The sequence below is a fragment of the Pongo pygmaeus genome, chromosome 4 (assembly GCF_028885625.2).
Source record: "Pongo pygmaeus isolate AG05252 chromosome 4, NHGRI_mPonPyg2-v2.0_pri, whole genome shotgun sequence".
Taxonomy (NCBI): Eukaryota; Metazoa; Chordata; class Mammalia; order Primates; family Hominidae; genus Pongo; species Pongo pygmaeus.
The window spans coordinates 155,947,618-155,971,307 of record NC_072377.2 but is presented as its reverse complement, the minus strand read 5'-3'; the positions used below and the strand labels follow the sequence as shown (position 1 = coordinate 155,971,307).

The following is a 23,690-nucleotide window of genomic DNA, read 5'->3' as shown; positions in this document are numbered from 1 at the left end:
TTTGCTTCTAGTGGCTATGATCCTGTGGGGTCCCGGGACAACTAATCTAGTAGGTCGTCACTTGGAAGATTTTATTAGTCCTGTGCAAAGAACAGTGCAGGAGCCCGAGCTTGCTGCTCAAGAAGCTTGTCTCTAAGTGAGCGTTTTGATCAAGGCTTGTGTAGGTCATTAGGCACCCTTCCCCCAGCATAGCACTTCAGCCCCTTCTCCAGACACTGCTGTGACCACCCACACTGTATGAGGGGGAGAACAGTGGAGGGGGAGGAGCAGCAATAGGAAAGGCGGGTCTGCGTGCTGCCTCATCTCCCGCCCTTCATCCTGGGGACATGCTTCCCTCTTCTCTGCATCCCTTCCCGGCAGCTTACAATCCCATGACTTTAGCGACTTTGGGCATCTAACTGTGAGCTCTGAAGAATCAGACTATATCTTAAGTACTTGTCACCACCCACACACCCCTGTCCCAGCAGACAAGTTAAAATAGTTTCTAGATCCCACGTATCAACCAGACAGGTATTTGTATGAAATACCCATCATATGAACCATATGAAATCTGCTGCTATTTGACTGTTTTTTAATCTACGTACAAGGCAAGTTACATGGCTCAACCTGGTAAAGAATGCCAAATACTAGGGACAGGGTTGTGAGTGGTCAGCTGAGTTTAATGGATAAGGAAAACCATGCCAGGATGTTAGAGCCTTGCCCTTACCCAGGTCCTGACTTAGGTGTTGTGCCCAGGCCAGCCCAGCAGGGCTAGAGCTGCCCTTGCTAGCATTACAAGAAGTCTCAATTGTTTAACCCCATCATCTTCTCCAGCCTCATCTCTTTGCCTTCCCTGCTTCTAGTGGATGATCTTAGTGACAGCCAGCATCTGCTCTGAGCACTGGAGACTCTGGGCTGGCTTTCCCGAATGCCCCTTGCTTCCCTCCATGTCTTTGCCATGTGTCTCCTCTGTGTGATGCCTTCTTCCTCTTTGCCTTTCCGCTCCCTCCTCTACTCCTTGGGGCCAGCCTGTTGCTCATCCCTCAGGACTCAGCTTAGATGTCACCTCCAGAAAGCCTTCTCTGATCTGCTTGGAATATATTCACAGTCATTCATCCATCCATTTATGAAACATATTTAGTGAGTGCTTGATTGCTCCAGGCCCTGTACTTGGTGCTAGAAATGCATCAGTGAGCAAGAGAGACACAGTCCCTGCCCTCCCAGAGCTTGTAAAGGAAATATTTCCTGGGTCCCATGCTGCCCTTAGCATCGTATCCACCACACTGTCTTGTAGTTGAAGTTGTCATGTATCTCTCTATCAGATTCTGAGCTCTTAGTGATCCCTGGTCCTAAGCATCCATTTAGTAGACTCTCAGTAAATGTTGCTTCCTTGCTTGATTGAGTGAATGAATGGTAGGGTAGCCCTAGCTGCCCTGGAATTGTGAGTATCTGAATGTGAGAAGCACTTAGGATGCTGTGGATTGGACAGCATTGCTGCCTTTTTATAGCCTTGAATATAGGGTCGAAATGGCATAGAGGCAAACAGCACAGGCAATAACTCAAATGCTTCAGTATTCAAGGAGAGGGGCAGGCTGGCATGGTTGACCAGGAGGAAGCAGTGGGCTATGTGGTGGTTGTCCCTTCTTATCTCCAGCTCCCACCCAGATGGAATCTGAGGGGAAGGGAGAGATTGGTCTGTTAGAAAGAGCCTTGGATTCCCTTCCCAGCTGGGCCTCTGACTTGCTGTGTGGTCTTGACATGTCACCTGCCCTCTCTGTTCTGGGTCTTCTGGGACACAGGTGGTAATAGACGTACCTTCCTCATTTAGTTCTCAGCTTGTGGTTCTCAAAGTCCTTTCCCTCTCTTATTCCAAGTGAGCCGTGGGAGGGACATCCTATGACTGAAGTGGATTGGAGGCTGGTGCTACTGTGGATTAGGACAGGTTGGTCCAGACAGCTGGAAGGAAAAACAGCCATGAATCATGGCAACAGGCTAGCCTGCGGAGGGCCCGGACAGACCCTGGAGGACCTGCCCCTGGTGGCATCTTTCAAAGCTTAATATTTCCACACTGGTCCCAGGAGGCCCTGGCATTGGAGATAGCATGGCTAGGGATCCAGTGCCAGGGAGGTCTCCCTTCACCGTCTTCCCCTTCGGCATCCACCATCTCAGAGCTTGGGCCGTCATGGGTGTCTCCATCCATTCATTTAGCCCAGTCACAGTTACTTCCAGCCTCTATGCCAAGCCTGTGCTAGAGCTGGGTCTCCACGGTTCTTCTTAGGCAGAATGATTTGTCTTATTCACGACAGTCTCCATTCTCCATGGACTCAATAACTGAGTGGAAAGCTGAACCAAAAGGTCTTTAAGGATCCTTGCAAAGAAATAATTTTGAGCCTCTGAGCCTTCTTGTTTCCTTTTTTTTTTGAGACAGAGTCAGTCTCATTCTGTCGCCCAGGCTGGAGTGCAGTGATGCGATCTGAGCTCACTACAACCTCTGCCTCCCAGGTTCAAGTGATTCTCCTGACCCAGCCTCCCGAGTAGCTGGGATTACAGGTGCCTGCCACCACACCTGGCTAATTTTTGTATTTTTAGCTGAGACAGGGTTTCATTACATTGGCCAGGCTGGTCTCTAACTCCCGACCTCAAGTGGTCTCCCGCCTAGCCTCCCAAAGTGCTGGGATTACAGGCATGAGCCACTGTGCCCAGGCACCTCTTGTTTCTCCATCCATCCCAGTAGCTAATATTGTCTGCTGTACTTTTTTTGATATTGCTGGACTGAAAGTGTCCAGAAAGAAAGAGAAAAGGATTTAGAAGTGAAATTCCTGGAGGACCCCAGTTGTTCCGTGTTCTTGTTCATTTTATTCATGTGGCAATTACTTGAGTGCCCCCTTTGGTCAACCTCTGTGCAGTGGGCAGAATGGATCTGGTATCTGCTCTCAGAGGTTTCTGAATCAAACTGCCCGCCGGGGTGGAGAAGGCAGCAGGAATTTCTCAGGCTCTGGCCGTGAGGTCTGAAGTAAGGCCAAGGGGAGCGCTGACGGTAAAGCCCCCATCCTGCGCTCACTGAGCTCCTTGCAAGGCGCCCTGCTCTGGGTATTCGGCATGTGTTACTCTTTAAGTCTCTGCCCAGGGGCGTGATCAGGTTGCAGGGGATTCCCAGGTGGCAGAAAGAGAGCTGTGTTCCTTTCTGGTCAGAACTTTAAATAGTAACTCCACGCCGATGCATGCATACCTCAGAGGAGCCAGCCTCTGTAGACAGAGACCAGAGAGTATCCAGAGGCCTGGCCGGGGTCCTGCAGTGCAGACACTGGGAGGCACGGAGACAGGGAGGTGGGGAGGCGGTCCAGGGCTCACTCTGCTCCACCTCTGACTCCCTGAAGGCAAGGTCTATGTGGCCCACCCTCAGTTCCCTCTTTTTTGGATTCTTTCCTGATTCCCCGCAGCTGGATCAGCCTCTGCTGTTTTCCCACATTACCTTATTTTTGTCTTAATGTATTTATTATAAGCTTTATAGTAATTGATGTGCTTGTCTGTCTCCGCCACCGGGCCAGGAGCTCGTGAAAGACAGGAATTGGGTCCCCTTTCTCCCCAATTTCTCAGCCATTAGTGTAGGGCCTAGCACAGATGAAGTGCCTTGTCACTGTGCTGTGTGCTCAGTGACAGGCTCTGGCATCCTCCACTCTGCCAGCTCTCGGCTGCTCTCCCAGACCCCCCACTTCTCAGTGCCGTGTAACTGACCCACATCTGACTTCTCTGTGAACCAGTCCCATTGTGCATTCAGGTTCAGGTTCGATGTCTAAGATCCCCTGGCTCTCTGCCGCTTCTCTCCTTCCCCTCAAAGACCAAGCCAGCTTGTCCTCAGATGCCAGTTCACAGCGCAGTTTACTGGGCCCAGAGAGGCAGCACCTTGTCTTGGCATTGAACTGAGTGTGTCTCTGGGCCCCCTGTGCCCAAGACCCCACTCTCAGTAGCTGGCACCTGCAAGGTTCCTGGAGCTGGAGAGCAGAGCAGGGCTGGAGACCAGAGGGAAAAGGTCTGGGTTCTGTGTGACCTCCCACAAGTGGCTCTCCTTTGGGCTTGGCTTCCATGATAGAAATAATCTTAAGAGCATCTACAAATGGCTACACTAATGACACTCACAGAGGTGAAAGTGTAAACATAAAATGCCGTAAAAATATGAGGGGCTGGCTGGGTGCACTGGCTCATGCCTGTAATCCCAGCACTTTGGGAGGCCAAGGTGGGAGGACTGTTTGAGGCCAGGCATTCAAAACTAGCCAGGGCAATAGAGTGAGACCCCATCTCTTAAAATATATATAAATATATATATTTGACTCTTGCTATTCTTGCAGGATCATTTTCATCTCCTATACTCAGCCAGGCTTTTTTACCCTCTTCTGGATGCTTTGGAAGGTGGCGCAGGGCTGCAGGCCTTGGCCAAGCCCCCCTCCCTTGGGGAAATGGCACTGTCCTTTGGGCGGGTTGCAGCAGGTGGTATGGGAATGTCATCCACACTGTTCCCCAGGGTGTATGTGGCCAGCACTCAATTTTGCAGTGAAAGCAGCTCAGCCTGGACCAGGGTAGGCATCTGACCTGAGGTTGGGGCTGGGAGCTTGGTCTCAGTCCGGGGTTGGCAGCTCACCCTCTACTTTTTTCTCCACAGGGTGCCAAGTACCGGGGCTCCATCCATGACTTCCCAGGCTTTGACCCCAACCAGGATGCCGAGGCTCTGTACACTGCCATGAAGGGCTTTGGTGGGTGCCAGGCTTCATGGGAGCTTGGGGGGTATCCCCCAAATGTAGACACAGCCCAGAGCCCTTCTGGTGGTGGTGGTAGGGTCTGTGAAATGGCGAAGTACATTTTTTCATTTTTTTGGTCTCCTGTTTTTATTAATTTTCATGATGTTATAATAAAATGTTTCAGAAAAAAAGTATAAAGAATAATAGAAATTTCACCCTTAGATTTACCACCAAATTTAAAAACTAGTGCTTCATTAGCATAGTTGAAGTTTCCTTGGTAGATCCCCCTCCTGATAATGCCACCTGCTGCCTTTGCTCAGAGGCAGCCACAATCTGAAGGTGGTGCTTATATTCTTCTTTGTCTTGTGGTGGAAAGAACCCTGTACTGGGTGTTAGGATACCTGGGTTTTCTAAGCCAGGTTCATTGTGAGACCTTGGAGAAGTTCTTGCCCCTCTCTGGGCCTTAATTTCCTGATTTGTGCAGTGAGGAGCTGGATCAGGGGCCTTCTGAGCACAGATATTGTGTGTGCTGTGTCCACTTTCAGTTGTGACTTAATAAGTCCCCATGACCCTCTGCCCTGACACCAGCACCTGATGAGCGGAAGGCTCATGCTGAGGCCTGCAGGGAGCTACTGGGCCTGTGTCCAGGGAGGGAAGTGGCCCTGGTGGGCTTCCTGGAGGCAGGGTGGGTAGGATGATGATTGCTCTCCCCTATTCCAGGCAGTGACAAGGAGGCCATACTGGACATAATCACCTCACGGAGCAACAGGCAGAGGCAGGAGGTCTGTCAGAGCTACAAGTCCCTCTACGGCAAGGTAACCACAGCAACCGGAGGGCCCATGGGGTGCAGGTGGAAGAATGATTTCATTCACCTGTGTGCTCTTTCAGGTTATTTCCTGGATATGGCACTCCAGGTTAGCCTGTGGGCTGACACCTTACCCTGCTCTTTTTCTTCTCATCAGCTGGGTGTCTTTCAGCCTTTAATACACCCACAGCACCTGCTGTATGCTGGGCTCGTGCTAGGTGTTAGGGCTGCACTAGTGAATAAGATGGGTGAGGTGTCAACTCTGTGGACTGCCAGATAGTGAGAGAGATACACAGTAAACGAGGAAACAGACAGTGGTGGGGAAGTGGCACAGGGCTGTGGACTTGACCCTGCACAGCCGTTTGCTAGCAGCATGACTTGGAGTAAGACCCCTGTTGTCTCTGAGCCTGTCTCTTAGGGTTGGTAACAGTACATACCTCCAAGGGTGATGATTTAATGAGATTACTTAGCCCAGCACCTGCCAGGGTAAGTGCTCATTAAGTGTAATTCTTACTATTGTAACTACTCTTCCTCTTTCCTCTTCTATCTCCTCTTCTTCCCCACCCGCCAGGACCTCATTGCTGATTTAAAGTATGAATTGACGGGCAAGTTTGAACGGCTGATTGTGGGCCTGATGAGGCCACCTGCCTATTGTGATGCCAAAGAAATTAAAGATGCCATCTCGGTAAGAAGTCGGGGTGTATGTGTGTGTTGGGGTGGGGATGTGGTTAATGGGAAGATTCTGGGCTCTTCCAAAAGCAACTGGTGAGCCCCATACCCACCCAGTAGATGTGTCCTGCTTCAAAGACTCATCTAAATTTATCCCAGAGGAGCATCCCGATCCACACACAGAGAGATGCAGACAGATGTCAACGTGATGCAGACCCCATGAAAGGGGTCCTTGGCGCAGACCCCCTTACCAGGAGCTTGTAGTCCAAGGATACAGGTTATAGGGACATGGAGACAAATTGTGTCTAACACTTCTGAGGCCAACGGCACACTAAAGGTAATCAACATGACCCTGGGCCAAGGGTTGTTTGAGAGGGCATCTTAAAGGATAATAGGATCAAGTTAAGCCCCAAAGCCCAGAGAGGATTTGGTGGATAGGAGTGTCAAGGTCATTGCAGGGTGTAAAAATGGCAGGAGAAGTTGTGGACCTGTGTTTAGGGTATGAGGAGTAGCTCAGCCTGGTTGAGGTAGAGGTAGAGAATTGCCCCCTAGGAAGAAGAGAGGCAAAGCCCTTTAAGTGTATCTAGCACTTTACAGTCTATAAAGTGCTATGATCTTTGTCTTCTATGAGCTATTAAGCATTAATTCATTTTATAAACTGATGCATTTAGCAATGTGAGATTATTATCTTCTCAATCTCCCTGTGAGTTTGGCAGAGCAACTAATATCATCTATGTTTTACAGATGAGAAAACTGAGGCCCAAAAAGATAGTTTCTGAAGAGAATTCACAAAGCTGGAAGAGGCAGAACTAGAACCTTTGTGTTTTAGTCCATTCTCACATAGCTACAAAGAAACACCTGAGATTGGGCAATTTATAAAGAAAAGAGGTTGAATTGGCTCATGGTTCTGCAGGCTGAACAGGAAGCATTGTGGCTTCTGCTTTTGGGGAGGCCTCAAGAAGCTTCCAGTCTTGGCAGAAGGCAAAGAGGGAGCAGGCATCTCACATGGTGGGAGCAGGAGCAAGGCGGGAGGTGGGGAAGTGCTACATACTTTTAGACAACCAGATCCCACAAGAACTTATGATCGTGAGAACAGTACTAAGGGGATGGTGCTAACTATTCATGAGAAACCGCCCCCATGATTCAACCACCTCCCACCAGGCCCCACTTCCAACATTCAGGTCTACAATTCGACATGAGATTTGGTGGGGAAACATCCAAATCATATGAGCATGTTTCATGAGTCTCAAGGCAGCAGTTCCCAATCAGTGCCTAAGAGCTGGGTAGGAACCTCTGAGTCCTGGGGTGTCACAGCTCTGGCCACTCCCTGATCCCAACCTGTGTCCAGTGGCCTCCCATCCCTGCCCTTAATTCATGCGCTCTTTTTCTACTCCCAGGGCATTGGCACTGATGAGAAGTGCCTCATTGAGATCTTGGCTTCCCGGACCAATGAGCAGATGCACCAGCTGGTGGCAGCATACAAAGATGGTGAGATGAGCAGGAGGGGCCACTTACGATCTTCAGATACAAAATGAGGATGATTGCAACAGTGGGGACACTAAGATTCTAGCCATCTACCTTCTCTCCTCCTTTCCTCTGATCCATTTGTCCACCCATTCATCTACCCAATAAGTACTTGCTCTGTGCTGGGTGATGTGCTAGGTTCTCAGGATAAAACCAAAGGGGTCCCTCTCTCTTAGACCAATGAGATAATGAGATAATGAAGGAGACACACAATAAACAGGTAAACAGATAAACACGATGATGATGGATTTTAGCTAAGTGTTATGAAGGAAATAAGGTAACAAGAATCAAACTTTTACCAGTGAGGTCTTGGGAGGAAATGAGGAACCAATTGTATAAAGAATGGAGAGAAGATCCTTCCAACAGAGGTCACGGCAAGTGCAAAGGCCCCGAAACAGAAATGGGCCTGATAGCCGGTACAAGGCTAGACAGGTAGAGGACAGGGCAGGATCACACAGGGCCTGCAGGCCAAGAGAGATGGTGTTTTATTCTGAGTCTGATGAGAAGTTGGGGAGTATGATGATCAGATATGGGTTTTAAGACAGCCACCCTTGTCGCCGTGGGTTGGAAAGGAATTGAGAATAGAGGAGGAGCGAACCATCGGAAAGCTATAGCCACTGTCCAGGTGGGCCATCATGCTATAGGTGGGCTAGAGAGAGTGAACAGATTCCATTTCATCATATCATGGTCAGTACAAAGAGCTGTGAAAATATACCCTGGGTCTTGCCATGATGGATGTGTAGACTGGGTTTTGGAATTCTTAAAAATATCTGATCATTTTAGGGGCAGCAGGGGCCTTTATCCTGGATCCCTGAGGTCTCTGGGGATGAGACTAGAGCTTGTGTTTCTTTCTGCAGCCTACGAGCGGGACCTGGAGGCTGACATCATTGGCGACACCTCTGGCCACTTCCAGAAGATGCTTGTGGTCCTGCTCCAGGTTGGTTCACAGCCTATTTTTTTCCTCTGGAGCTTGGAATAGCTTTTATCTGGCTCACCTGGGTATAGATCTGAATGTCCAGCTTCCCCTGGTTTGCGTAGGCAGGTGTATTTGGCTAATCCTCCTTCCCTTTGGCACACAGTCCTCTCGTGCCCAGGAGTGTCTTCTGCTGTGATTTTCTTCCTCTCTCCGCACTCGCTCCTCCCGCTCCTCTCTGGGCCTCCTTCCTGCCATTGCTTCTGCAGCTGCACATGCAGCATTTCTGGACCCCAGCATTCCTGGGGCTGCTGTGTGGAGTCTCCCACATCTGAGCCTTATTGCCTCCTCACAGCCTGCCCAAAGTATATCACAAAGAGACTATTAGGAGGCTACAAATTGGTGTCTGTGGCTGAAATTCAACCTGCCAAGTTGGATTTTTTGTTTGTTTGTTTTCCCATAAAATGCGTTTTAAGAAAGAAAGCAAAACAAGTTTGAGTTAGTTGCTAACATGTAAAAATTGTGAGATTTTGCTCAAAAACCAGATTTCTGGATTATTTTAATGTATTGAAAGTTGTGGTAGCAGCAGACCTGCATTCTGCACGACTGCAGTGGGCTGGAGAGCATATGCCTCCTGCCCGCTTCACCGTGAATGGTATCTACCTGGCTCTGTAGGTATCTCTGTGACCACAGGCACTGGGGGAACAGGCATTGAGATGTCTCAAGCTCAGCTCCAAGGACCAAATGGTTATGAAACTTTATATATAAATTAAGCCACCACTATGTTGCCTCTTTCCCCCATTTCCCTTTTATACCAGCTCCTCCCAACTCTGTTCCTCTCATTGCCATAACAATCCCATATTAACCAGCTGGGGAATGATCAGGAGAAACCTCAGGAGTGGGACAGTGTGACCTGTGCCCCATTTTCAAAGCTGCTTGTTCTGGAGAGGAGAGTCCTATCCCTGTATCTTGGAGTCAAGCATTTTGTATCCTCAAGGTTTGACAGTAAGCAGCAGCACGGCACACGTTGTAAGCTTGCCAGCCCTGTCTTCTGCTTAGTCCCAAAGAGAACCCAGGGGGTTTGAGATCCTGGAATGCACAATCCGGGGGAAGAGGGGATGGCCGTAGACCTCTCCAGGCCACCTGCAGATCTCTGCAGGAGTTGAAGTAGTGCTCACCCCTGTTCCCTTTGTGCATCCTCCTATTTGTAAGCTTCCTGTATCAGATGGGGCAAAGGGCACGGGCAGAACAACAGAAGCACCATCAGGATTTGGTGACTTTGTAGCTTATGAGCTCAGATCTTGGGACCGGAGTCCCAAATTCTTATTGGTGAATTCTTTAAGTTAAGGTATAAGAGCTCCTAATAGAATGCAAATGTTCACATCCTTTGCCCCTGTGGAATCATTGCTGGAGGAGTGTCATGGGCCATGCCAGGATCTGTGGCAGGGACCCTCGAGAACCTGGGGCCCTGTCCTCAGAGAGGTCCTCAGGACAAAGCTCTGCCTACCTCTGGGCTGGGGATACCTGGAAGAACCTTGGTTGTTCTTCGGACTCTCCTGTATGGACCCAGCCCTGACGAGGAAGGGAAAGGCCAGAGGGAGGGTCCCTTTGATTGCCTCACAAAATAGATACTGTGGTCTTCATGCAATAGCAGTTACTGCTTCTGGACACATCTGGGCCACCAGGGTTTTCCTGCTTTCCCTATCTCCACCACTGGCATCCAGGCCTCCCTCCTGGCTTTGCAGTGTTTGAAACACATATTCTCTGTCTCTCTGCCCAGGGAACCAGGGAGGAGGATGACGTAGTGAGCGAGGACCTGGTACAACAGGATGTCCAGGTAAACAAGCACCACTGAAAGTCCCTGAGGCACAGCAGAAGAGCCTTGGGAGGGGAGAGGTTGGGGCCCTGGGAAGGGCTGGAGGTGAAGTCATTTGCATCAAATACCAGAAATAACCCAGCCACAGCTGTCATGTATACCAGTGCTTTGTTGAAGAAAAGATACAAGTTATCTTTCAAAAGTATATCCCATATGTAATATTGGTATATTGGTGAGATGTACTTTGGAGCTTTCTTTATTCATTCAGTTGTTAGATATTCTTGAAGTAAAATACCTAGCATGTGCTAGGCACTCTGCCAAGCATTTAGAAATCACTAATGAACAAAATCATGTGGTACCAGGAGAGACAGGCCTACATTAATCACACAAACACCTTCTCTGTCAATATACTGTACATTGCAGGTGTTTTGAGTACCCAGTACATGCCGGCAGCATTACAGGGGCAGATACAGAGAATGCTATGACATAGTCCCTGTTGTTGAGGAGCTCATGCAGTAGTGTGGAGATAGACATGTGAAGAAATCATTATCATATACAGTAGATCAAAGTGATAAAGAAGTAGAAAGCTATGGGAGCCTAGGAGAGGGAGGAAAGGAGGGAAATAGAACTGTGCCTGGGGGCATCAGGAAGTACTTTAAGAAAAAACGGAATACTTAATCTGGGCCTTGAAGGTTGAGTAGGAGTTTCTCCAGAAAGAAAGGAAGAAAGGCATATAGGTATAGTCATGTACCACATAATGATGTTTTGGTTAATGATGGACCACATAAATGATGCTAGTCCCATAAGATTATGGACCAGATATATGATGCTAGTCCTAGAAGATTATAACCCCATATTTTCACAGTGCCTTTTTTATGATTATTTATGTTTGGATACACAAATTCTTGCCATTGTGTTGCAGTTGCCTACAGTATTCGGTAAGGTAACATGCTGAACAGGTGTGCTGCCTAGGAGCAATAGGCTATACCATGGAGTCTGGGTGTGTAGTAGGCTATGCCATCTAGGTGTGTGCAAGTGCTCTATGATCTTCACACAATGGCAAGTCGCCTAACAATGGCAGTTCTCAGAATGTATCCCCATCATTAAATGATGCATGACTGTTTTATATGCAAAGGTCCTCAGGCTACCAATTACTGGTGTGTTCAGGGATCAGGCAGCAGTTCTGAGTGGCTTGGTCAGTGTGTCCTGTCTCCTGAGGTTTCCTCTTTCAGTCAAGTGCCACCTCTTCCCCTTCAGGACCTATACGAGGCAGGGGAACTGAAATGGGGAACAGATGAAGCCCAGTTCATTTACATCTTGGGAAATCGCAGCAAGCAGCATCTTCGATTGGGTAAGCTCCAGAGAAGACCTGAAGCTGCTCCCTTGGGTTGATGCCAATAATGCCTTTTTTAATCTTTTTTCTTTTCTTTACCACTAATGGAACATGATACCTACTTCATTCCCAACCCAAACTTTAGTCCTGAGTTTATTAGGTTGGTGCAAAAGTAATTGCGGTTTTTGCTGTTTTTTTTTTTTTTTTTTTTTTTTTTTTTTAAAAGGAATGGCAAAAACTGCAATTACTTTTGCACCAACCTAATATCAGACAGCAGTTTGTATAGTCCCTCAGCAAAGTCATTAACAGGATGCTTGGCCTTCCATCTCAGTGCCAGTCCTGTCTCCACGTTAGGGGATGAGGCACAGTCCCTCACCAGCTATGAAGCTCATCTGCACAGCGCTGGTGATGTGCGTGACCTCCCAGTCGCCTCCATCAGAGCACCAGCCCTAGCTTCATGGTGGACAGTCAGGTCCTGGCCACTGCACCCCCCTGCTCTTGAAGTCCTCATTTCTTCTTGGGGGTACAGAGGCACTCTCAAACCTCCCTGTCTCTCTGTCTGACGCAGTGTTCGATGAGTATCTGAAGACCACAGGGAAGCCGATCGAAGCCAGCATCCGAGGGGAGCTGTCTGGGGACTTTGAGAAGCTAATGCTGGCTGTAGGTATGTCCTGACATTGCATTCCTGGGGGCTTTAGGGGATTCTGGAACACTGGCCTAGGAACAAGGGGCTGAGAATGGAAAGGGGAATTACATGGTATAGAATTGGGAAGGAGAAAACCAGGTGGGCCGTGAATTCTAAAGGTTTCTCCAGGGCAGCATGGCTGAGGCTGGGGAAGGGAAGGGGGTTTGAGCCTCAGGTACTGACTTCCTCCAGCTCTCTTCTCCACCATTGGCAGGGGGACAAAGAGCTCTGAACTTGGGTTGAGGATAATGATGATCATAATAGTTGACTTTTGTGGAGCGTCTCCTGCGTGCCAGGCACTGTGCTGAGTGTGTAATCTTTAAAAAAGACCCAGGAGTGGCCACTGCAATGATCTCTATTTCACAGATGAGGAAACTGAGTCTCACCAGGCTGATCATTTGCTGAGGGGTAGTTTTGTAATGAGTTGGGGGTACTGAGAACGTGAGGATGTGAGGAGCTGGCCAGTCAGTGGTGGAGCCAAGATTCAAACCAGGGCTTCTCCCAAATGGGCTTGGAGCAAGTCACTTCTGCTTGCTGGACCTCAGTTTCCTCATGTTAAGTGGGGTGCGGGGTGGGGGACAGGAAGGATGGACTGCCTTAATTGCCTCCCCAGAAGCCCTTGCAATTCCGGCATTCCAGCAGTTAGCATGTCTGAGTCAGGGATATGTTGTGTGTTTGTATTTCTTGGGGGAAACCTGCAGCTCCTTTATCGTCCCTCCCAGAGCCATCCCCTGCCCTCCCTGTTTGAAGTAGTCAGCCAGTGGGACTCACAGTGATTCAGTGGGATTCACAATGATTCAGCTGCCAGTACCTTTCTGGTGTAGCAGGTCTAAACAAACACCTTTTCCTCCTTCGCCCCAGACCCTACCCCCACCCCAGCTCAATACCCTGTTAAAACCAAAAGGACTAGAAAGATAAAGGGGGTCTTTGTGATGGACTTCAAAAGGATTATTTCAACAAGATTATTTCCTGTTTATTCCCTGGGTGTGCGGTAAAAGTGGGTTGGTCTGGGATGCTCTGGGGCTGTGAGCTATCAGGAACCACGGTTCTTCCTATGTTGAGCTAGGTGGCCCTCAAGGAACAGAAACAAAGAGGGAGTCAGGCCATCCCATCCCCCTTCTGAGGCAGCCAGAATAACTCTACCTCTTTCTCCCTCTTCACAGTGAAGTGTATCCGGAGCACCCCGGAATATTTTGCTGAAAGGCTCTTCAAGGCTATGAAGGTGCGTGGTGGGGCTGATGTAAATGGGGTTTGGGGAGAGAACTATTGGGGCTCTTTGACAAGTCCTTGGGATCCAGTGGCCAAAGAGAGCCCTTCAGGGATGGCCACAGGACTGACCCTGGTGAAGGTGCTCTGTCCTAGGTGAGCTGTAGAGCCAGGAATGCTGCTGGTCACATGTCCTGCCACCTGCATACCTGCCTGACGTCATGAGTCAACAGCTGGACTTAGGGTGGCAGCCTGCACCTGATCCCTCCAGCCAAATGGGTTGGCGGCTCGGACTTTGAAGAAGTATTAACCAGAATGTTTATATACAGCGTATGTAGGCAAGACCACTTTGGCCTTGCCTGCTAAGACTCATGATGCTCACCCTGTGACAGTTCCACTCTCGGTGTGTTTCTGAGAAAGCTTCCCAGGCTTTTACACACATGACGCACAAAGAAACTGGTATTTTTGTGATGCACTGGAGGAAATGAATGCAGTTATTTGCTGCCAGAGGCCAGAGGCCAGAGGCCTGAGGCCTGAGACCCAGGAGCTTGGGCCTTCCTGGCCCTGGTTGGCCATTCCGAAAGGACAAAGTAGACTGTTGGCCATTCTCTGCCCACCAGTGTGCCATAATGAGGTTGGGCAGCTCAGCCCTAGAGAGATGTTTGCCTGTATGCATGAATTCATTAAGAATGCCCATCACAAGGCTGAGTGCACGCAGTGGTTCACACCTATAATCCCAGCACTCTGGGAGGCCAAAGTGGGAGGATCACTTGAGGCCCAAAGTTCAAGACCAGCCTGGGCAACATAGTAAGACCCTTGTCTCTACAAAAATAACAAATAGAACTAGCCAGGGGCTGTGGCACATACCTGTAGTCCTAACTACTCAGGAGGCTAAGGCAGGAGGATTTCCTGAGCACAGGGCCCATGGATTTGAGGCTTCAGTGAACACAGTGCTATGTGATCATGCCACTGTACTCTAGCCTGGACAACAGAGTGAGACCCTGTCTCTTCAAAAAAAAAAAAAGGAAACTTAAAACACTATTGCTTATATTAGGAAAAAGCTAGAAACAACCCAGTGACCATCAAGAATAGTATGGCGAAAAAATAAATGCACAGTGGTATATTTGCAAAGTTCCAAAATGTATAAATCTAAGTGTATTGCTTAGAGTTACAAACCTATGGTAAAATGATAAGGAAAATCAAGTGTGGAAATTATACATGAAGAGAGAAGAGGTCTATAACAGTGAGAGGGCCGGGCGCGGTGGCTCATGTGTGTAATCGTAGCATTTTGGGAGGCCAAGGCAGCCCTTGAGGCCAGGAGTTCAAGACCAGCCTGGCCAACATGGCAAAACCCCATCTCTACTAAAAATACAAAAATTAGCCAGGCGTAGTGGTGGGTACCTGTACTCCCAGCTGCTCAGGAAGCTAAGGCAGGAGAACTGCTTGAGTCTGGAAGGCAGAGGTTGTAGTGAGCTGAGATCGTACCACTGCACTCCAGCCTGGGCAAGAGTAAGAAACTGTCTCAGAAAAAACAAACAAACAACAGTAAGAGGAGCATAGAGAGAGCTTCAATGGGAATGGCAATGTCTGCTTCTTTTGCTCTAAATTTTAACTTTTTATTATGAAAATAGGATTTTCAGCTAAGCTGGGAGCTATCAGCACTCTAGCCTCCTCTCAAGTCCATGTTCCCCAAACCCACTTGTCTTGCAGGGCCTGGGGACTCGGGACAACACCCTGATCCGCATCATGGTCTCCCGTAGTGAGTTGGACATGCTCGACATTCGGGAGATCTTCCGGACCAAGTATGAGAAGTCCCTCTACAGCATGATCAAGGTCAGCAGAGCTCATGGGGGCAGGGAAGGGAGCAAAGAGCTTTTAGCCAAGACAGAGGGCTTGGGGACTATTCCCAGGAAAAGGAAATATCCTAGGAAGTGGGAGTCTCTTGGACATTCCAGGAGCTCCTGCCTTGTGGCTCATTCAAGGAATTTAAGGATATTCAACAGAAAAGCAAGTGTTAGGGGTGTTTGTGAGTGGTAAGGCTACAGAAGGAGGCAGGGGCTGGGTCATGAAGGACACGCAAGCTGAATTAAGTGCGAGGACTCTGCCCCAAGGGCAGTGAGAGTTCAGAGTCTCCTGGAAGAAGGCTGGGAAACACTGAAGAACACAAATGAGGGCTAAAGGGGAACCTTTGGCCTGGGCCGGGTGATTGGTGATGACTCTGGGACATCCGGCCCCTGAGGCTTTATCAGGAGACATATGTAAAGCTAGGGGTTTTCCCTTTTTTTTTTTTTTGGATGACTGAAATAAAGCTTTGTGGGGTGACAGAGAAAGAGATCCAAGTTGTGTTCTCCAAAATATGTTTCTAAAGGGTAATTTTTTTAGGTGTTATGTGCAAAATGTTCTATGGGAAAATAAGTTTGTAACAAACCAGAATAAGCAAAGATAAATAAGCCAGTTTCTTTACCTCAGAACTTCTCACAGCCTTTCACATTTTGAAGTCCATCATGAAGCCCCAAGAGGGATATGGAATATGCATCCATACGGATATGTGCATCTGTATTATATATATTTGTTTGATTTTTTGCATTTCCCAATATTTTTGCTCATGGAACCCCATTTCCATGCATATTTCACGTGGGCTGGGGACTGTCTGGTGGCAGTGCTGTGCTGGGGCACTGGCTTGAAAGGGCAGCGAGCGTCTCTTCTAAACTCTGCATATTGGTAGCAAAGTCATATTGGTAACTTGAAATTGTCCATTGCTAGAAGTATTTACACCACAGAGATTGGCAAATGCTATAAATTAGGGCTTCCCCCAACCTGCCCGCTGAGAACCAGTTATTCAACATTAAGCAGCACAGGAGGACCAGGGCTGCTATGAATAAGTGTTCATTCAGCCTTCCCCTCTTTTAGGCTGTGCAGAACCTTCACCTCCTTGTCTGAGAGGAGCCCAGGGCTGGGTGAGAGGTAACCTTTCTTTCTTTCTCTCCAGAATGATACCTCTGGCGAGTACAAGAAGACTCTGCTGAAGCTGTGTGGGGGAGATGATGAGTAAGTGGCTTCTTGGCCCGTGGCTGCAGGGCGTGTCCTTGGGGTGCCAGGTGGGGACTCCTGGTTCGCATCCTGATGGGTGGATTGGATGAGCCGGGGATTCCCCTGAGCCAGGAGCGTTGCGCAAGTGAAAGGTGGCTTTTGCTGGTAGCTGCTGTGCTTGTGGGTCTGTGTGTCTGAGCGTGTGGGGGTCTGAACATGAGCATGGTCTCCTGTATATGGAGATGTCTGCTCCTGTGAACCTGGAAAGTCAGTCTGGGGTTGTGGACCAGGAACCGGAATATGAGCATCCAAGCCCTGCTATTTCATAGCTGTTTCTCGGTTTCATCACCTGTTAAATGGGAAAAGGACACATTCCTGCTCTGCCTACTCATTTATGCAGCATATTTGGGTTAAGTGCCTTCTGGGTGCAGACCCTGTGAGGAAGCCCCTGATGAAGGCCACAGTCCAGAAGTGGGTATAGTCCAGTTTCCAGAAGGGAGCAGTCCTGTGCTGGGGAGAACTGCTGTGGCTGTGCCACGTAGAAAGCATATATAAAAGCACACAGAGATGCCCTAGCGCAGACCAAGGGGAGGCTCTTAGGAGATACACGGTGAGACCTAAGGGGAAGAGCCAGGTGAAGAGGGTCTGGGGACAGTGTTTGGGTGGAGGAAATCACCTATAGAAAAGCCGAGGAGTGAGAAGGAGCAGGCTGATTCATTCATATGTCCAAGGTCATGCATTTATGGAGTACTAGAGAGAGAAATAAGGCAGAGAAGTGGGAGGGCCTGGGGGCCTCTTCCCAGAATATTAAATTGGGACATTACTTGACCAGATTTGTGTCTAGAAAGGGAACAGGCTGTGCTCTGATTTCCTTTCTCTGGATCTTATAAAGATCCAATTACGGAAGGGATGCAGGAATTTCCTGCGAACCTTTGGTAAGGACCATAGGGGTTGATGCAGTTCAGCAGATACTACTGAGCTCCTGATGCATCCAGGCACTTTGCAGGAGGAGACGTAGGGCTGGCATGGCCATAGCCTGCTCATTGGCCTCTTTGAGAGGAGAGAGTTGGATAGAAGCCACTCAAATTCTAAGGAAGAAAGGGGAGGCTGAAGGATTGGAAAAATCCTATCCTACTTGGATTCTGCAGCCAGGAAGGCTGCCCTTAAAAGCCAGCATTGGCCAGACGCGGTGGCTCAACGCCTGTAATCCCAACACTTTGGGAGGAGGCTGAGGCGGGCGGATCACCTGAGGTCAGGAGTTCAAGACCAGCCTGGCCAACATGGCGAAACCCCATCTCTACTAAAAATACAAGAATTAGCCAGGTGTGGTGGCGGGTGCCTGTAATCCCAGCTACTCGGGAGGCTGAGGCAGGAAAATTGCTTGAATCTGGGAGGCAGAGGTTGCAGTAAGCTGAGATCGCGCCACTGCACCCCAGCCTGGGTGACAAGAGCGTAACTCCGTCTCAAAAAAAAAAAAAAAAAAAAAAAGCAGCATTGCAGGGGGTCTCAAGAGAGATGGAAGGCTCTCAGAAATGGAGGGAGGACTCTGGCGAACGGAGGAGGCATAGGCTGGAGAGAAAGAAAGCTTAATGTGTGTGTGGTGTGTGCACGTGTGTGTACGTGTTGGGGGGTGTGTGTACGTGTTGGGGTGTGTGTGTGTGTGTGTTGTTGTGTGGAGTGTTGCCCGTGATGACATTCCTTCCTGTCCTCTCCCTAAACCCCTCCATTCCAGTGCTGCTGGCCAGTTCTTCCCGGAGGCAGCGCAGGTGGCCTATCAGATGTGGGAACTTAGTGCAGTGGCCCGAGTAGAGGTCAGACCTTCCCCTCCTCCTGCTTGACCTCTTGACCACGGCTTCTCTGCTTGCACCTTCCTGCTGCTCTGGTTGGCACCCAGCTGCCCCCTGGCGGCCAACCCGACACGTTGATTCTCACATCTGAAGCTTCCTTTTCTCCCTTGGAGTGGTGAATCAGTGGAGGGGCGCACCTGGTTTCTGCATTAGCTTCTGACACTCTGGAAAGGGTTCTGGCCCACTTACTAACAGGGCTTGCTGAAATGGAGACCTGGCTGGTTCCATGGAGGGGCCTGTCCCACCCGGAGTCGAAACAGTTGGCCTCAGACGTGAAAGCTGAGAACAGATGGGTGTCCCTGGGTGCACTGGAGGATTTCAGGTTGTCCTCCTGAGCATCCTCAGACTGGGGGTCCACAAAGGACAGGAATGAAAGATTTCACTAAAGTACTTTAGGCAAACCATTCCAGAGACTGCAACACTTGGTCCACACAAAAAAGCGTGGGACCTTGGAGCTCTCTGTTATTTATTCGCTGTGCGACCTTTGGAAGGTTCCCCCTCCCTCTGGGCCTCTATGTCTCCATCTTTAAAGTGAGGGGTTAACATGGCAATCTCGGTGATCTCTTAGGGCTCTTGAGCTCTGATGTTCTAGGACAGTGTTCCCCAAATGATACGGCAAGAGATCTTTGCAGATGATTGTAGGTGATGTGAGAAGTGAATTTAGTTTGACAGGGTTGAATAACGCTGAACTCCACAGAGTGAATGAGAAAGGCACTCCTTTCCAATTTCATCAGCGTTTCTGATTATGTCAAAGAGGAAGTCTCAGTTTGGTGCCGCCATCTCTGCAACACTTGCTGATTTTCCTTTTTCACAAAGAGAAAGCTGAGAGATCTCGCTTTAAGTTTCAGAGCTTCTGGCAAGTAGAGGCATCATGTTAAATTTCATGGTATTTCACCTCTTTTGTTTTTATTACATTGATTTTTGTGGTAAATTTTCAGTTTATGATACATGGTATCAACTTCCTAATTCATGATAGTCATATAAAGTTAATTTCATCCATTCTTTTTTTTTTTTTTTGAGACAGGGTCTCACTCTGTTATCCAGGCTGGAGTACAGTGGCACGATCATGGCTCACTGCAGCCTCCCCAGGCTCAGGTGATCCTCCCACCTTAGCCTCCCAAGTAGCTGGGACTTCAGGTGGACACTGCCATACCTGGCTAATTTGTGTAGAGACAGGGTTTCACCATGATGCCCAGGTTCGTCTTGAACTAATGGGCTCAAGTGATCCTCCTGCCTTGGCCTCCCAAAATGCTGAGATTACAGGCATGAGCCATTGTGCCAAGCCTCATTAATCCACTTAACAATTATTTTTTGAGTGTGCCTATTATGTCAGACACTGTTGTAGGCACCTGGGATATGTAACAGGATAAAACGGATACAATTCCTTGCCTTTTGGGAGTAATTTTAAATGCACTTCAAAAATTGATGCATTTAAGTAGACAGAAAAGAAGTTGAATTACGCTGAATTACATAAAACCATTAAGAGATGGCATATGGTGTGTGTGCTAATTTGGAATAGTGAAAGTCCTTTAGGAGAGACTGAAATTTGGGAAACTCTGTTCTGGTATTTCAGAACATTTCTGCTGCCTTTTCAAGGGGAATGACTCTTTAAGAGGCAGAGGGGGCCTCGGGGGCAGGGTAGGATTCAGAAGAATTGGGGAGGCCCCGGTGGAATAAGCAGCCAAGGGGCACTAGAACCGAGGCAGATCCTGTGGCAGGCGGGAGCCTAGCCAGTTTCTCTTGACCAGGACTTGCCCTGCTCCCAGCCCTGAGTCCCTCTCTCCCTCTCTCTGTATCTTTCTGTCTCTTTCTTTCTCAGCTCTCGTGCAGGGTCTGTCTGCTGTGGCTTCACCTCTGCCTCTTTCCCCACCCACGCCGCTTGGTTTGGGCTCGTGGGGTGAGCTTCCCACCCTCGCATGCTGTCTTTCAGCCTGGTCCCCAGGGGGGCCTTCAGACACCTGCTGAGTCTCTTTCTGCTTCTCACAGCTGAAGGGAACTGTGCGCCCAGCCAATGACTTCAACCCTGACGCAGATGCCAAAGCGCTGCGGAAAGCCATGAAGGGACTCGGTATGGGGGATGGAAATGGAGCAGGGTTGGTCTCCGGGGCAGCAGGTGTGGTGGGTTTGGCCGTGGGCTGGCAGGCGATGGAGTGAGGTTTCAAATTAGAGTATGCAGGATGAGGAAGGCTTGATCTGAAGTTTCCACCCTCCTAGCTCCCGGAATATAGAGAGGAGGGGCGGGAGAGGGTTCATAAGGAACTTGGCAGAAGCCCTTTCCAGGGACCAAGGTGTCCCCCAGCCTCCTGGGAGCAGTATCCTGGCACTGAAGAAAGTACCAGGTCACAAAATCGGCATGGTGCCCTGGCTCTACCGCTGACTCACCGTGTGACTCTGGGTGAGCCTCTCCACCACTCTGGGTCTGAATTTCCCCATGTGTAAAATCAGGGCTGTGGACCCTGGAACCCAAGAACTCTGGTTCTGTGGTTAGAGTATGCCCTGCTGGGCAGGTCTTTCAGACCTACATTTGGCACCAATGGGAAGAGTACTGCACCCGCAGGTTCAGATCAGCTGGGCCTGTGCTCAGAAAGTCCAGCCTGGGACAGGCCATCTAGGGTTTGGCTTTCTTTGCCTTTTCTGCCCCATCTGTCTGACAGCAACTCCCAGGAGGCTTTAGGTTAAGTCCATCACCTCCTGAGCCTCCTTTCCATGTGTCTCATGGGAATGATGATACCTGCCAAGCTCGCCTGGGACTGTAGGATGCTAGAGGTAAAAATGCCATGAGAGACCCCTGTGCTGGGTCTGTGGTTGATGGCATTAATCTGAGAAGCAGGAAGTGGTATCCTAATGCCTTCCAGAGTCAACCTGCTGTGGTTAGGGGGACTCAGGGTCCAGCTTCCAGAGAGCTGAAGAGAAAGGACATAGAGTCGCTAACAGGACTTGGACTGTCAGGGTTGGAAGGATCCCTTTGTGACTACTCCAGCCTCTTCATGTTACAGATGTGGAAACCAAGTCCCATCAAGGGAAGGGGACTTGTCCAGGGTGGGCAGCCATTGCCAGAGCCAGAACTAGAACTCAGAGGCACTGACTCCCAACCCAGTACTCTCTACCTCCCAGCTGTCCTTTTTCCTCAGCGTGTCAAAAGGAAAGGGAGGGAGGAGTCCAGCAGAAATCAGTGGCCTGAGTCATAGGCAAGTGGACTGCAGGGACTCAGGAGCACATGGCCGCCTAGCCAGGCTTCTACCCTGACAAAGATCGACGAGGGGCCATCAGTGGGCAGTGCATGGGGAAAGCCGAGAGCCACAGGCCTTCTTCTGAGGCATGTGGCTTTGGTGACTCAGGGACTGACGAAGACACAATCATCGATATCATCACGCACCGCAGCAATGCCCAGCGGCAGCAGATCCGGCAGACCTTCAAGTCTCACTTTGGCCGGGTAAGGACCTCCTCCTGGGCTCTCTGTGAGACATGCATGCACCTTGCCTGATTGAGCTCACCTGTCCCCATCGGTTCTGCACAGTTGGGCACCAGGGTCTTCATGGCAGAGGGACCCTGTGTGGTCATATGATCTCAGAGTGTCTCCAGCACTGGGTTTGGGCAGACGTATCTTTCCATGCCCCCAGTTCCTTGTGATGGGCAACACTTGTGTGAGATGCTCAGTGGACTCAGAGGTGCAGCATGGGGCCAAGATCAGGGCTATGGGTTGTTTTCAGTGTGCTTTGGGCATCTTGCAGTTCCTCTACACAGATACAGCTGGCTTCAAGGCCCCAACTGAGTGTCAGGGATTATTGCACATTGGTGGCATCTGGCTTAGGTTGATGTGTTTCCCCCTGGGTGGAAACAGTGTCCTTCAGCGCTGCTCCCTTCCCGTTCCTGTCTCCTGTGTCAAGGAGAGTGGGTCTTCCTCCTGGTTGTTTTTTCCCTACCCTCTTTGGCTTCATCTAAATAATAAGTGCAACATCAGCAAAGACAGACACAAGCTTCCATGATCCCTCATGTGCAACCCGTTTTCTCTTTCCATCTCCCCCATCCTGGGTCATGTGTGGGCAAGTGCTGATGTTGGCATGACTGTGGCCCTGCCCTTTGCAGGACTTAATGACTGACCTGAAGTCTGAGATCTCTGGAGACCTGGCAAGGCTGATTCTGGGGCTCATGATGCCACCGGCCCATTATGATGCCAAGCAGTTGAAGAAGGCCATGGAGGTACAGTGTGGCACCAGAGGGTAGTGTTTGCGGGTGCCGGTAGGGATACAGGTGACCCTCATAAGCCCAGGTGGATTAGCTGTAACTTCTTGGTAGAACTCCTCCCATACTCAGTTCAAACTGGCATAAACACAAAAGGAGATGTTGGCTCCTATAACTGAAAACTACAGGACTAGATCCGAGTCCAGAGACTCAAATGATGTTCTGTGGACCCTTGGCTCACCCCGTCTTGGCTCTGCTGTCCTCTCTTATGGCTTCACTCTCAGGCAGCCTTTCTCCCCATGGTGGCATATGTCCATCCCGCCAGCTAGCAGCTCCAGCAGAAAGAGTTCCTTCTTCCTGGGAGCTCCAACAACAGTCTTGGCATTTACTCCAAGTTGATTCAGCTTGAGTCACATGCCCACTGGTGTCAGAAGGGTCTCATGGAGCCACTGGAGGAAGTGGGTTGGGTCTCGAACAAAAGCAGCAGCAGTTGGAGTCTGTACTCCAGCCCAGCCCTGCCACTCACTCACTGTGTGACTGGGCCATTCCTTACACTTCCCAATCCTCTGTGCCTTCATCTGGGAAATGGAAATGGTCACCTCTGCCCTTCAAACTAGGACAGGTCAATCAAGGTCACAGGTATGAAGGGCATTGTTAACTCCGAAGACCTGACCCTACATTAAACAAGAAAGCATTATGTCCTGGCCCAGAAGTTGCTAGAACTGCTTTGCTTCCCAAGGTACCAATTGTACTAGTGGCTACTGTTTATAAAGAGCATATGGTAACTATCCCAGGTTAGGTACATTAGTTCAATGAGTTGCTTCCTCAAGGCACAAGGCAAGGCTCTTATTTTGTCCCCATTTTACAGATGAGGAAACTGAGACTTGGAGGTTAAGTTGCTTGGTCAAGGTCATAGAGCTATGAAGTAGCAAAGCCGAGGTTCAGACCAGTCTTTCTGACTCTGGAGC

At 49.5% G+C, this 23,690-nt stretch overlaps 1 protein-coding gene across 4 annotated transcripts in view; it reads left to right on the top strand.

Annotated features, from left to right (window-relative positions):
- ANXA6 (annexin A6) overlaps nucleotides 1-23,690 on the top strand; it is a 56,624-nt gene that overhangs the window by 13,305 nt on the left and 19,629 nt on the right. For all 4 annotated transcript variants that reach the window (XM_054487460.2, XM_054487458.2, XM_063665611.1 and 1 more), the window contains exons 3-17: nucleotides 4,637-4,727; nucleotides 5,433-5,527; nucleotides 6,089-6,202; nucleotides 7,584-7,674; nucleotides 8,568-8,647; nucleotides 10,404-10,460; nucleotides 11,697-11,790; nucleotides 12,341-12,436; nucleotides 13,621-13,679; nucleotides 15,374-15,496; nucleotides 16,653-16,711; nucleotides 18,426-18,504; nucleotides 20,527-20,608; nucleotides 21,879-21,973; nucleotides 22,627-22,740. In XM_054487460.2, the coding sequence (XP_054343435.1) occupies nucleotides 4,637-4,727; nucleotides 5,433-5,527; nucleotides 6,089-6,202; nucleotides 7,584-7,674; nucleotides 8,568-8,647; nucleotides 10,404-10,460; nucleotides 11,697-11,790; nucleotides 12,341-12,436; nucleotides 13,621-13,679; nucleotides 15,374-15,496; nucleotides 16,653-16,711; nucleotides 18,426-18,504; nucleotides 20,527-20,608; nucleotides 21,879-21,973; nucleotides 22,627-22,740 (1,329 nt within the window). The remainder of the gene's footprint in view (nucleotides 1-4,636; nucleotides 4,728-5,432; nucleotides 5,528-6,088; nucleotides 6,203-7,583; nucleotides 7,675-8,567; nucleotides 8,648-10,403; nucleotides 10,461-11,696; nucleotides 11,791-12,340; nucleotides 12,437-13,620; nucleotides 13,680-15,373; nucleotides 15,497-16,652; nucleotides 16,712-18,425; nucleotides 18,505-20,526; nucleotides 20,609-21,878; nucleotides 21,974-22,626; nucleotides 22,741-23,690) is intronic.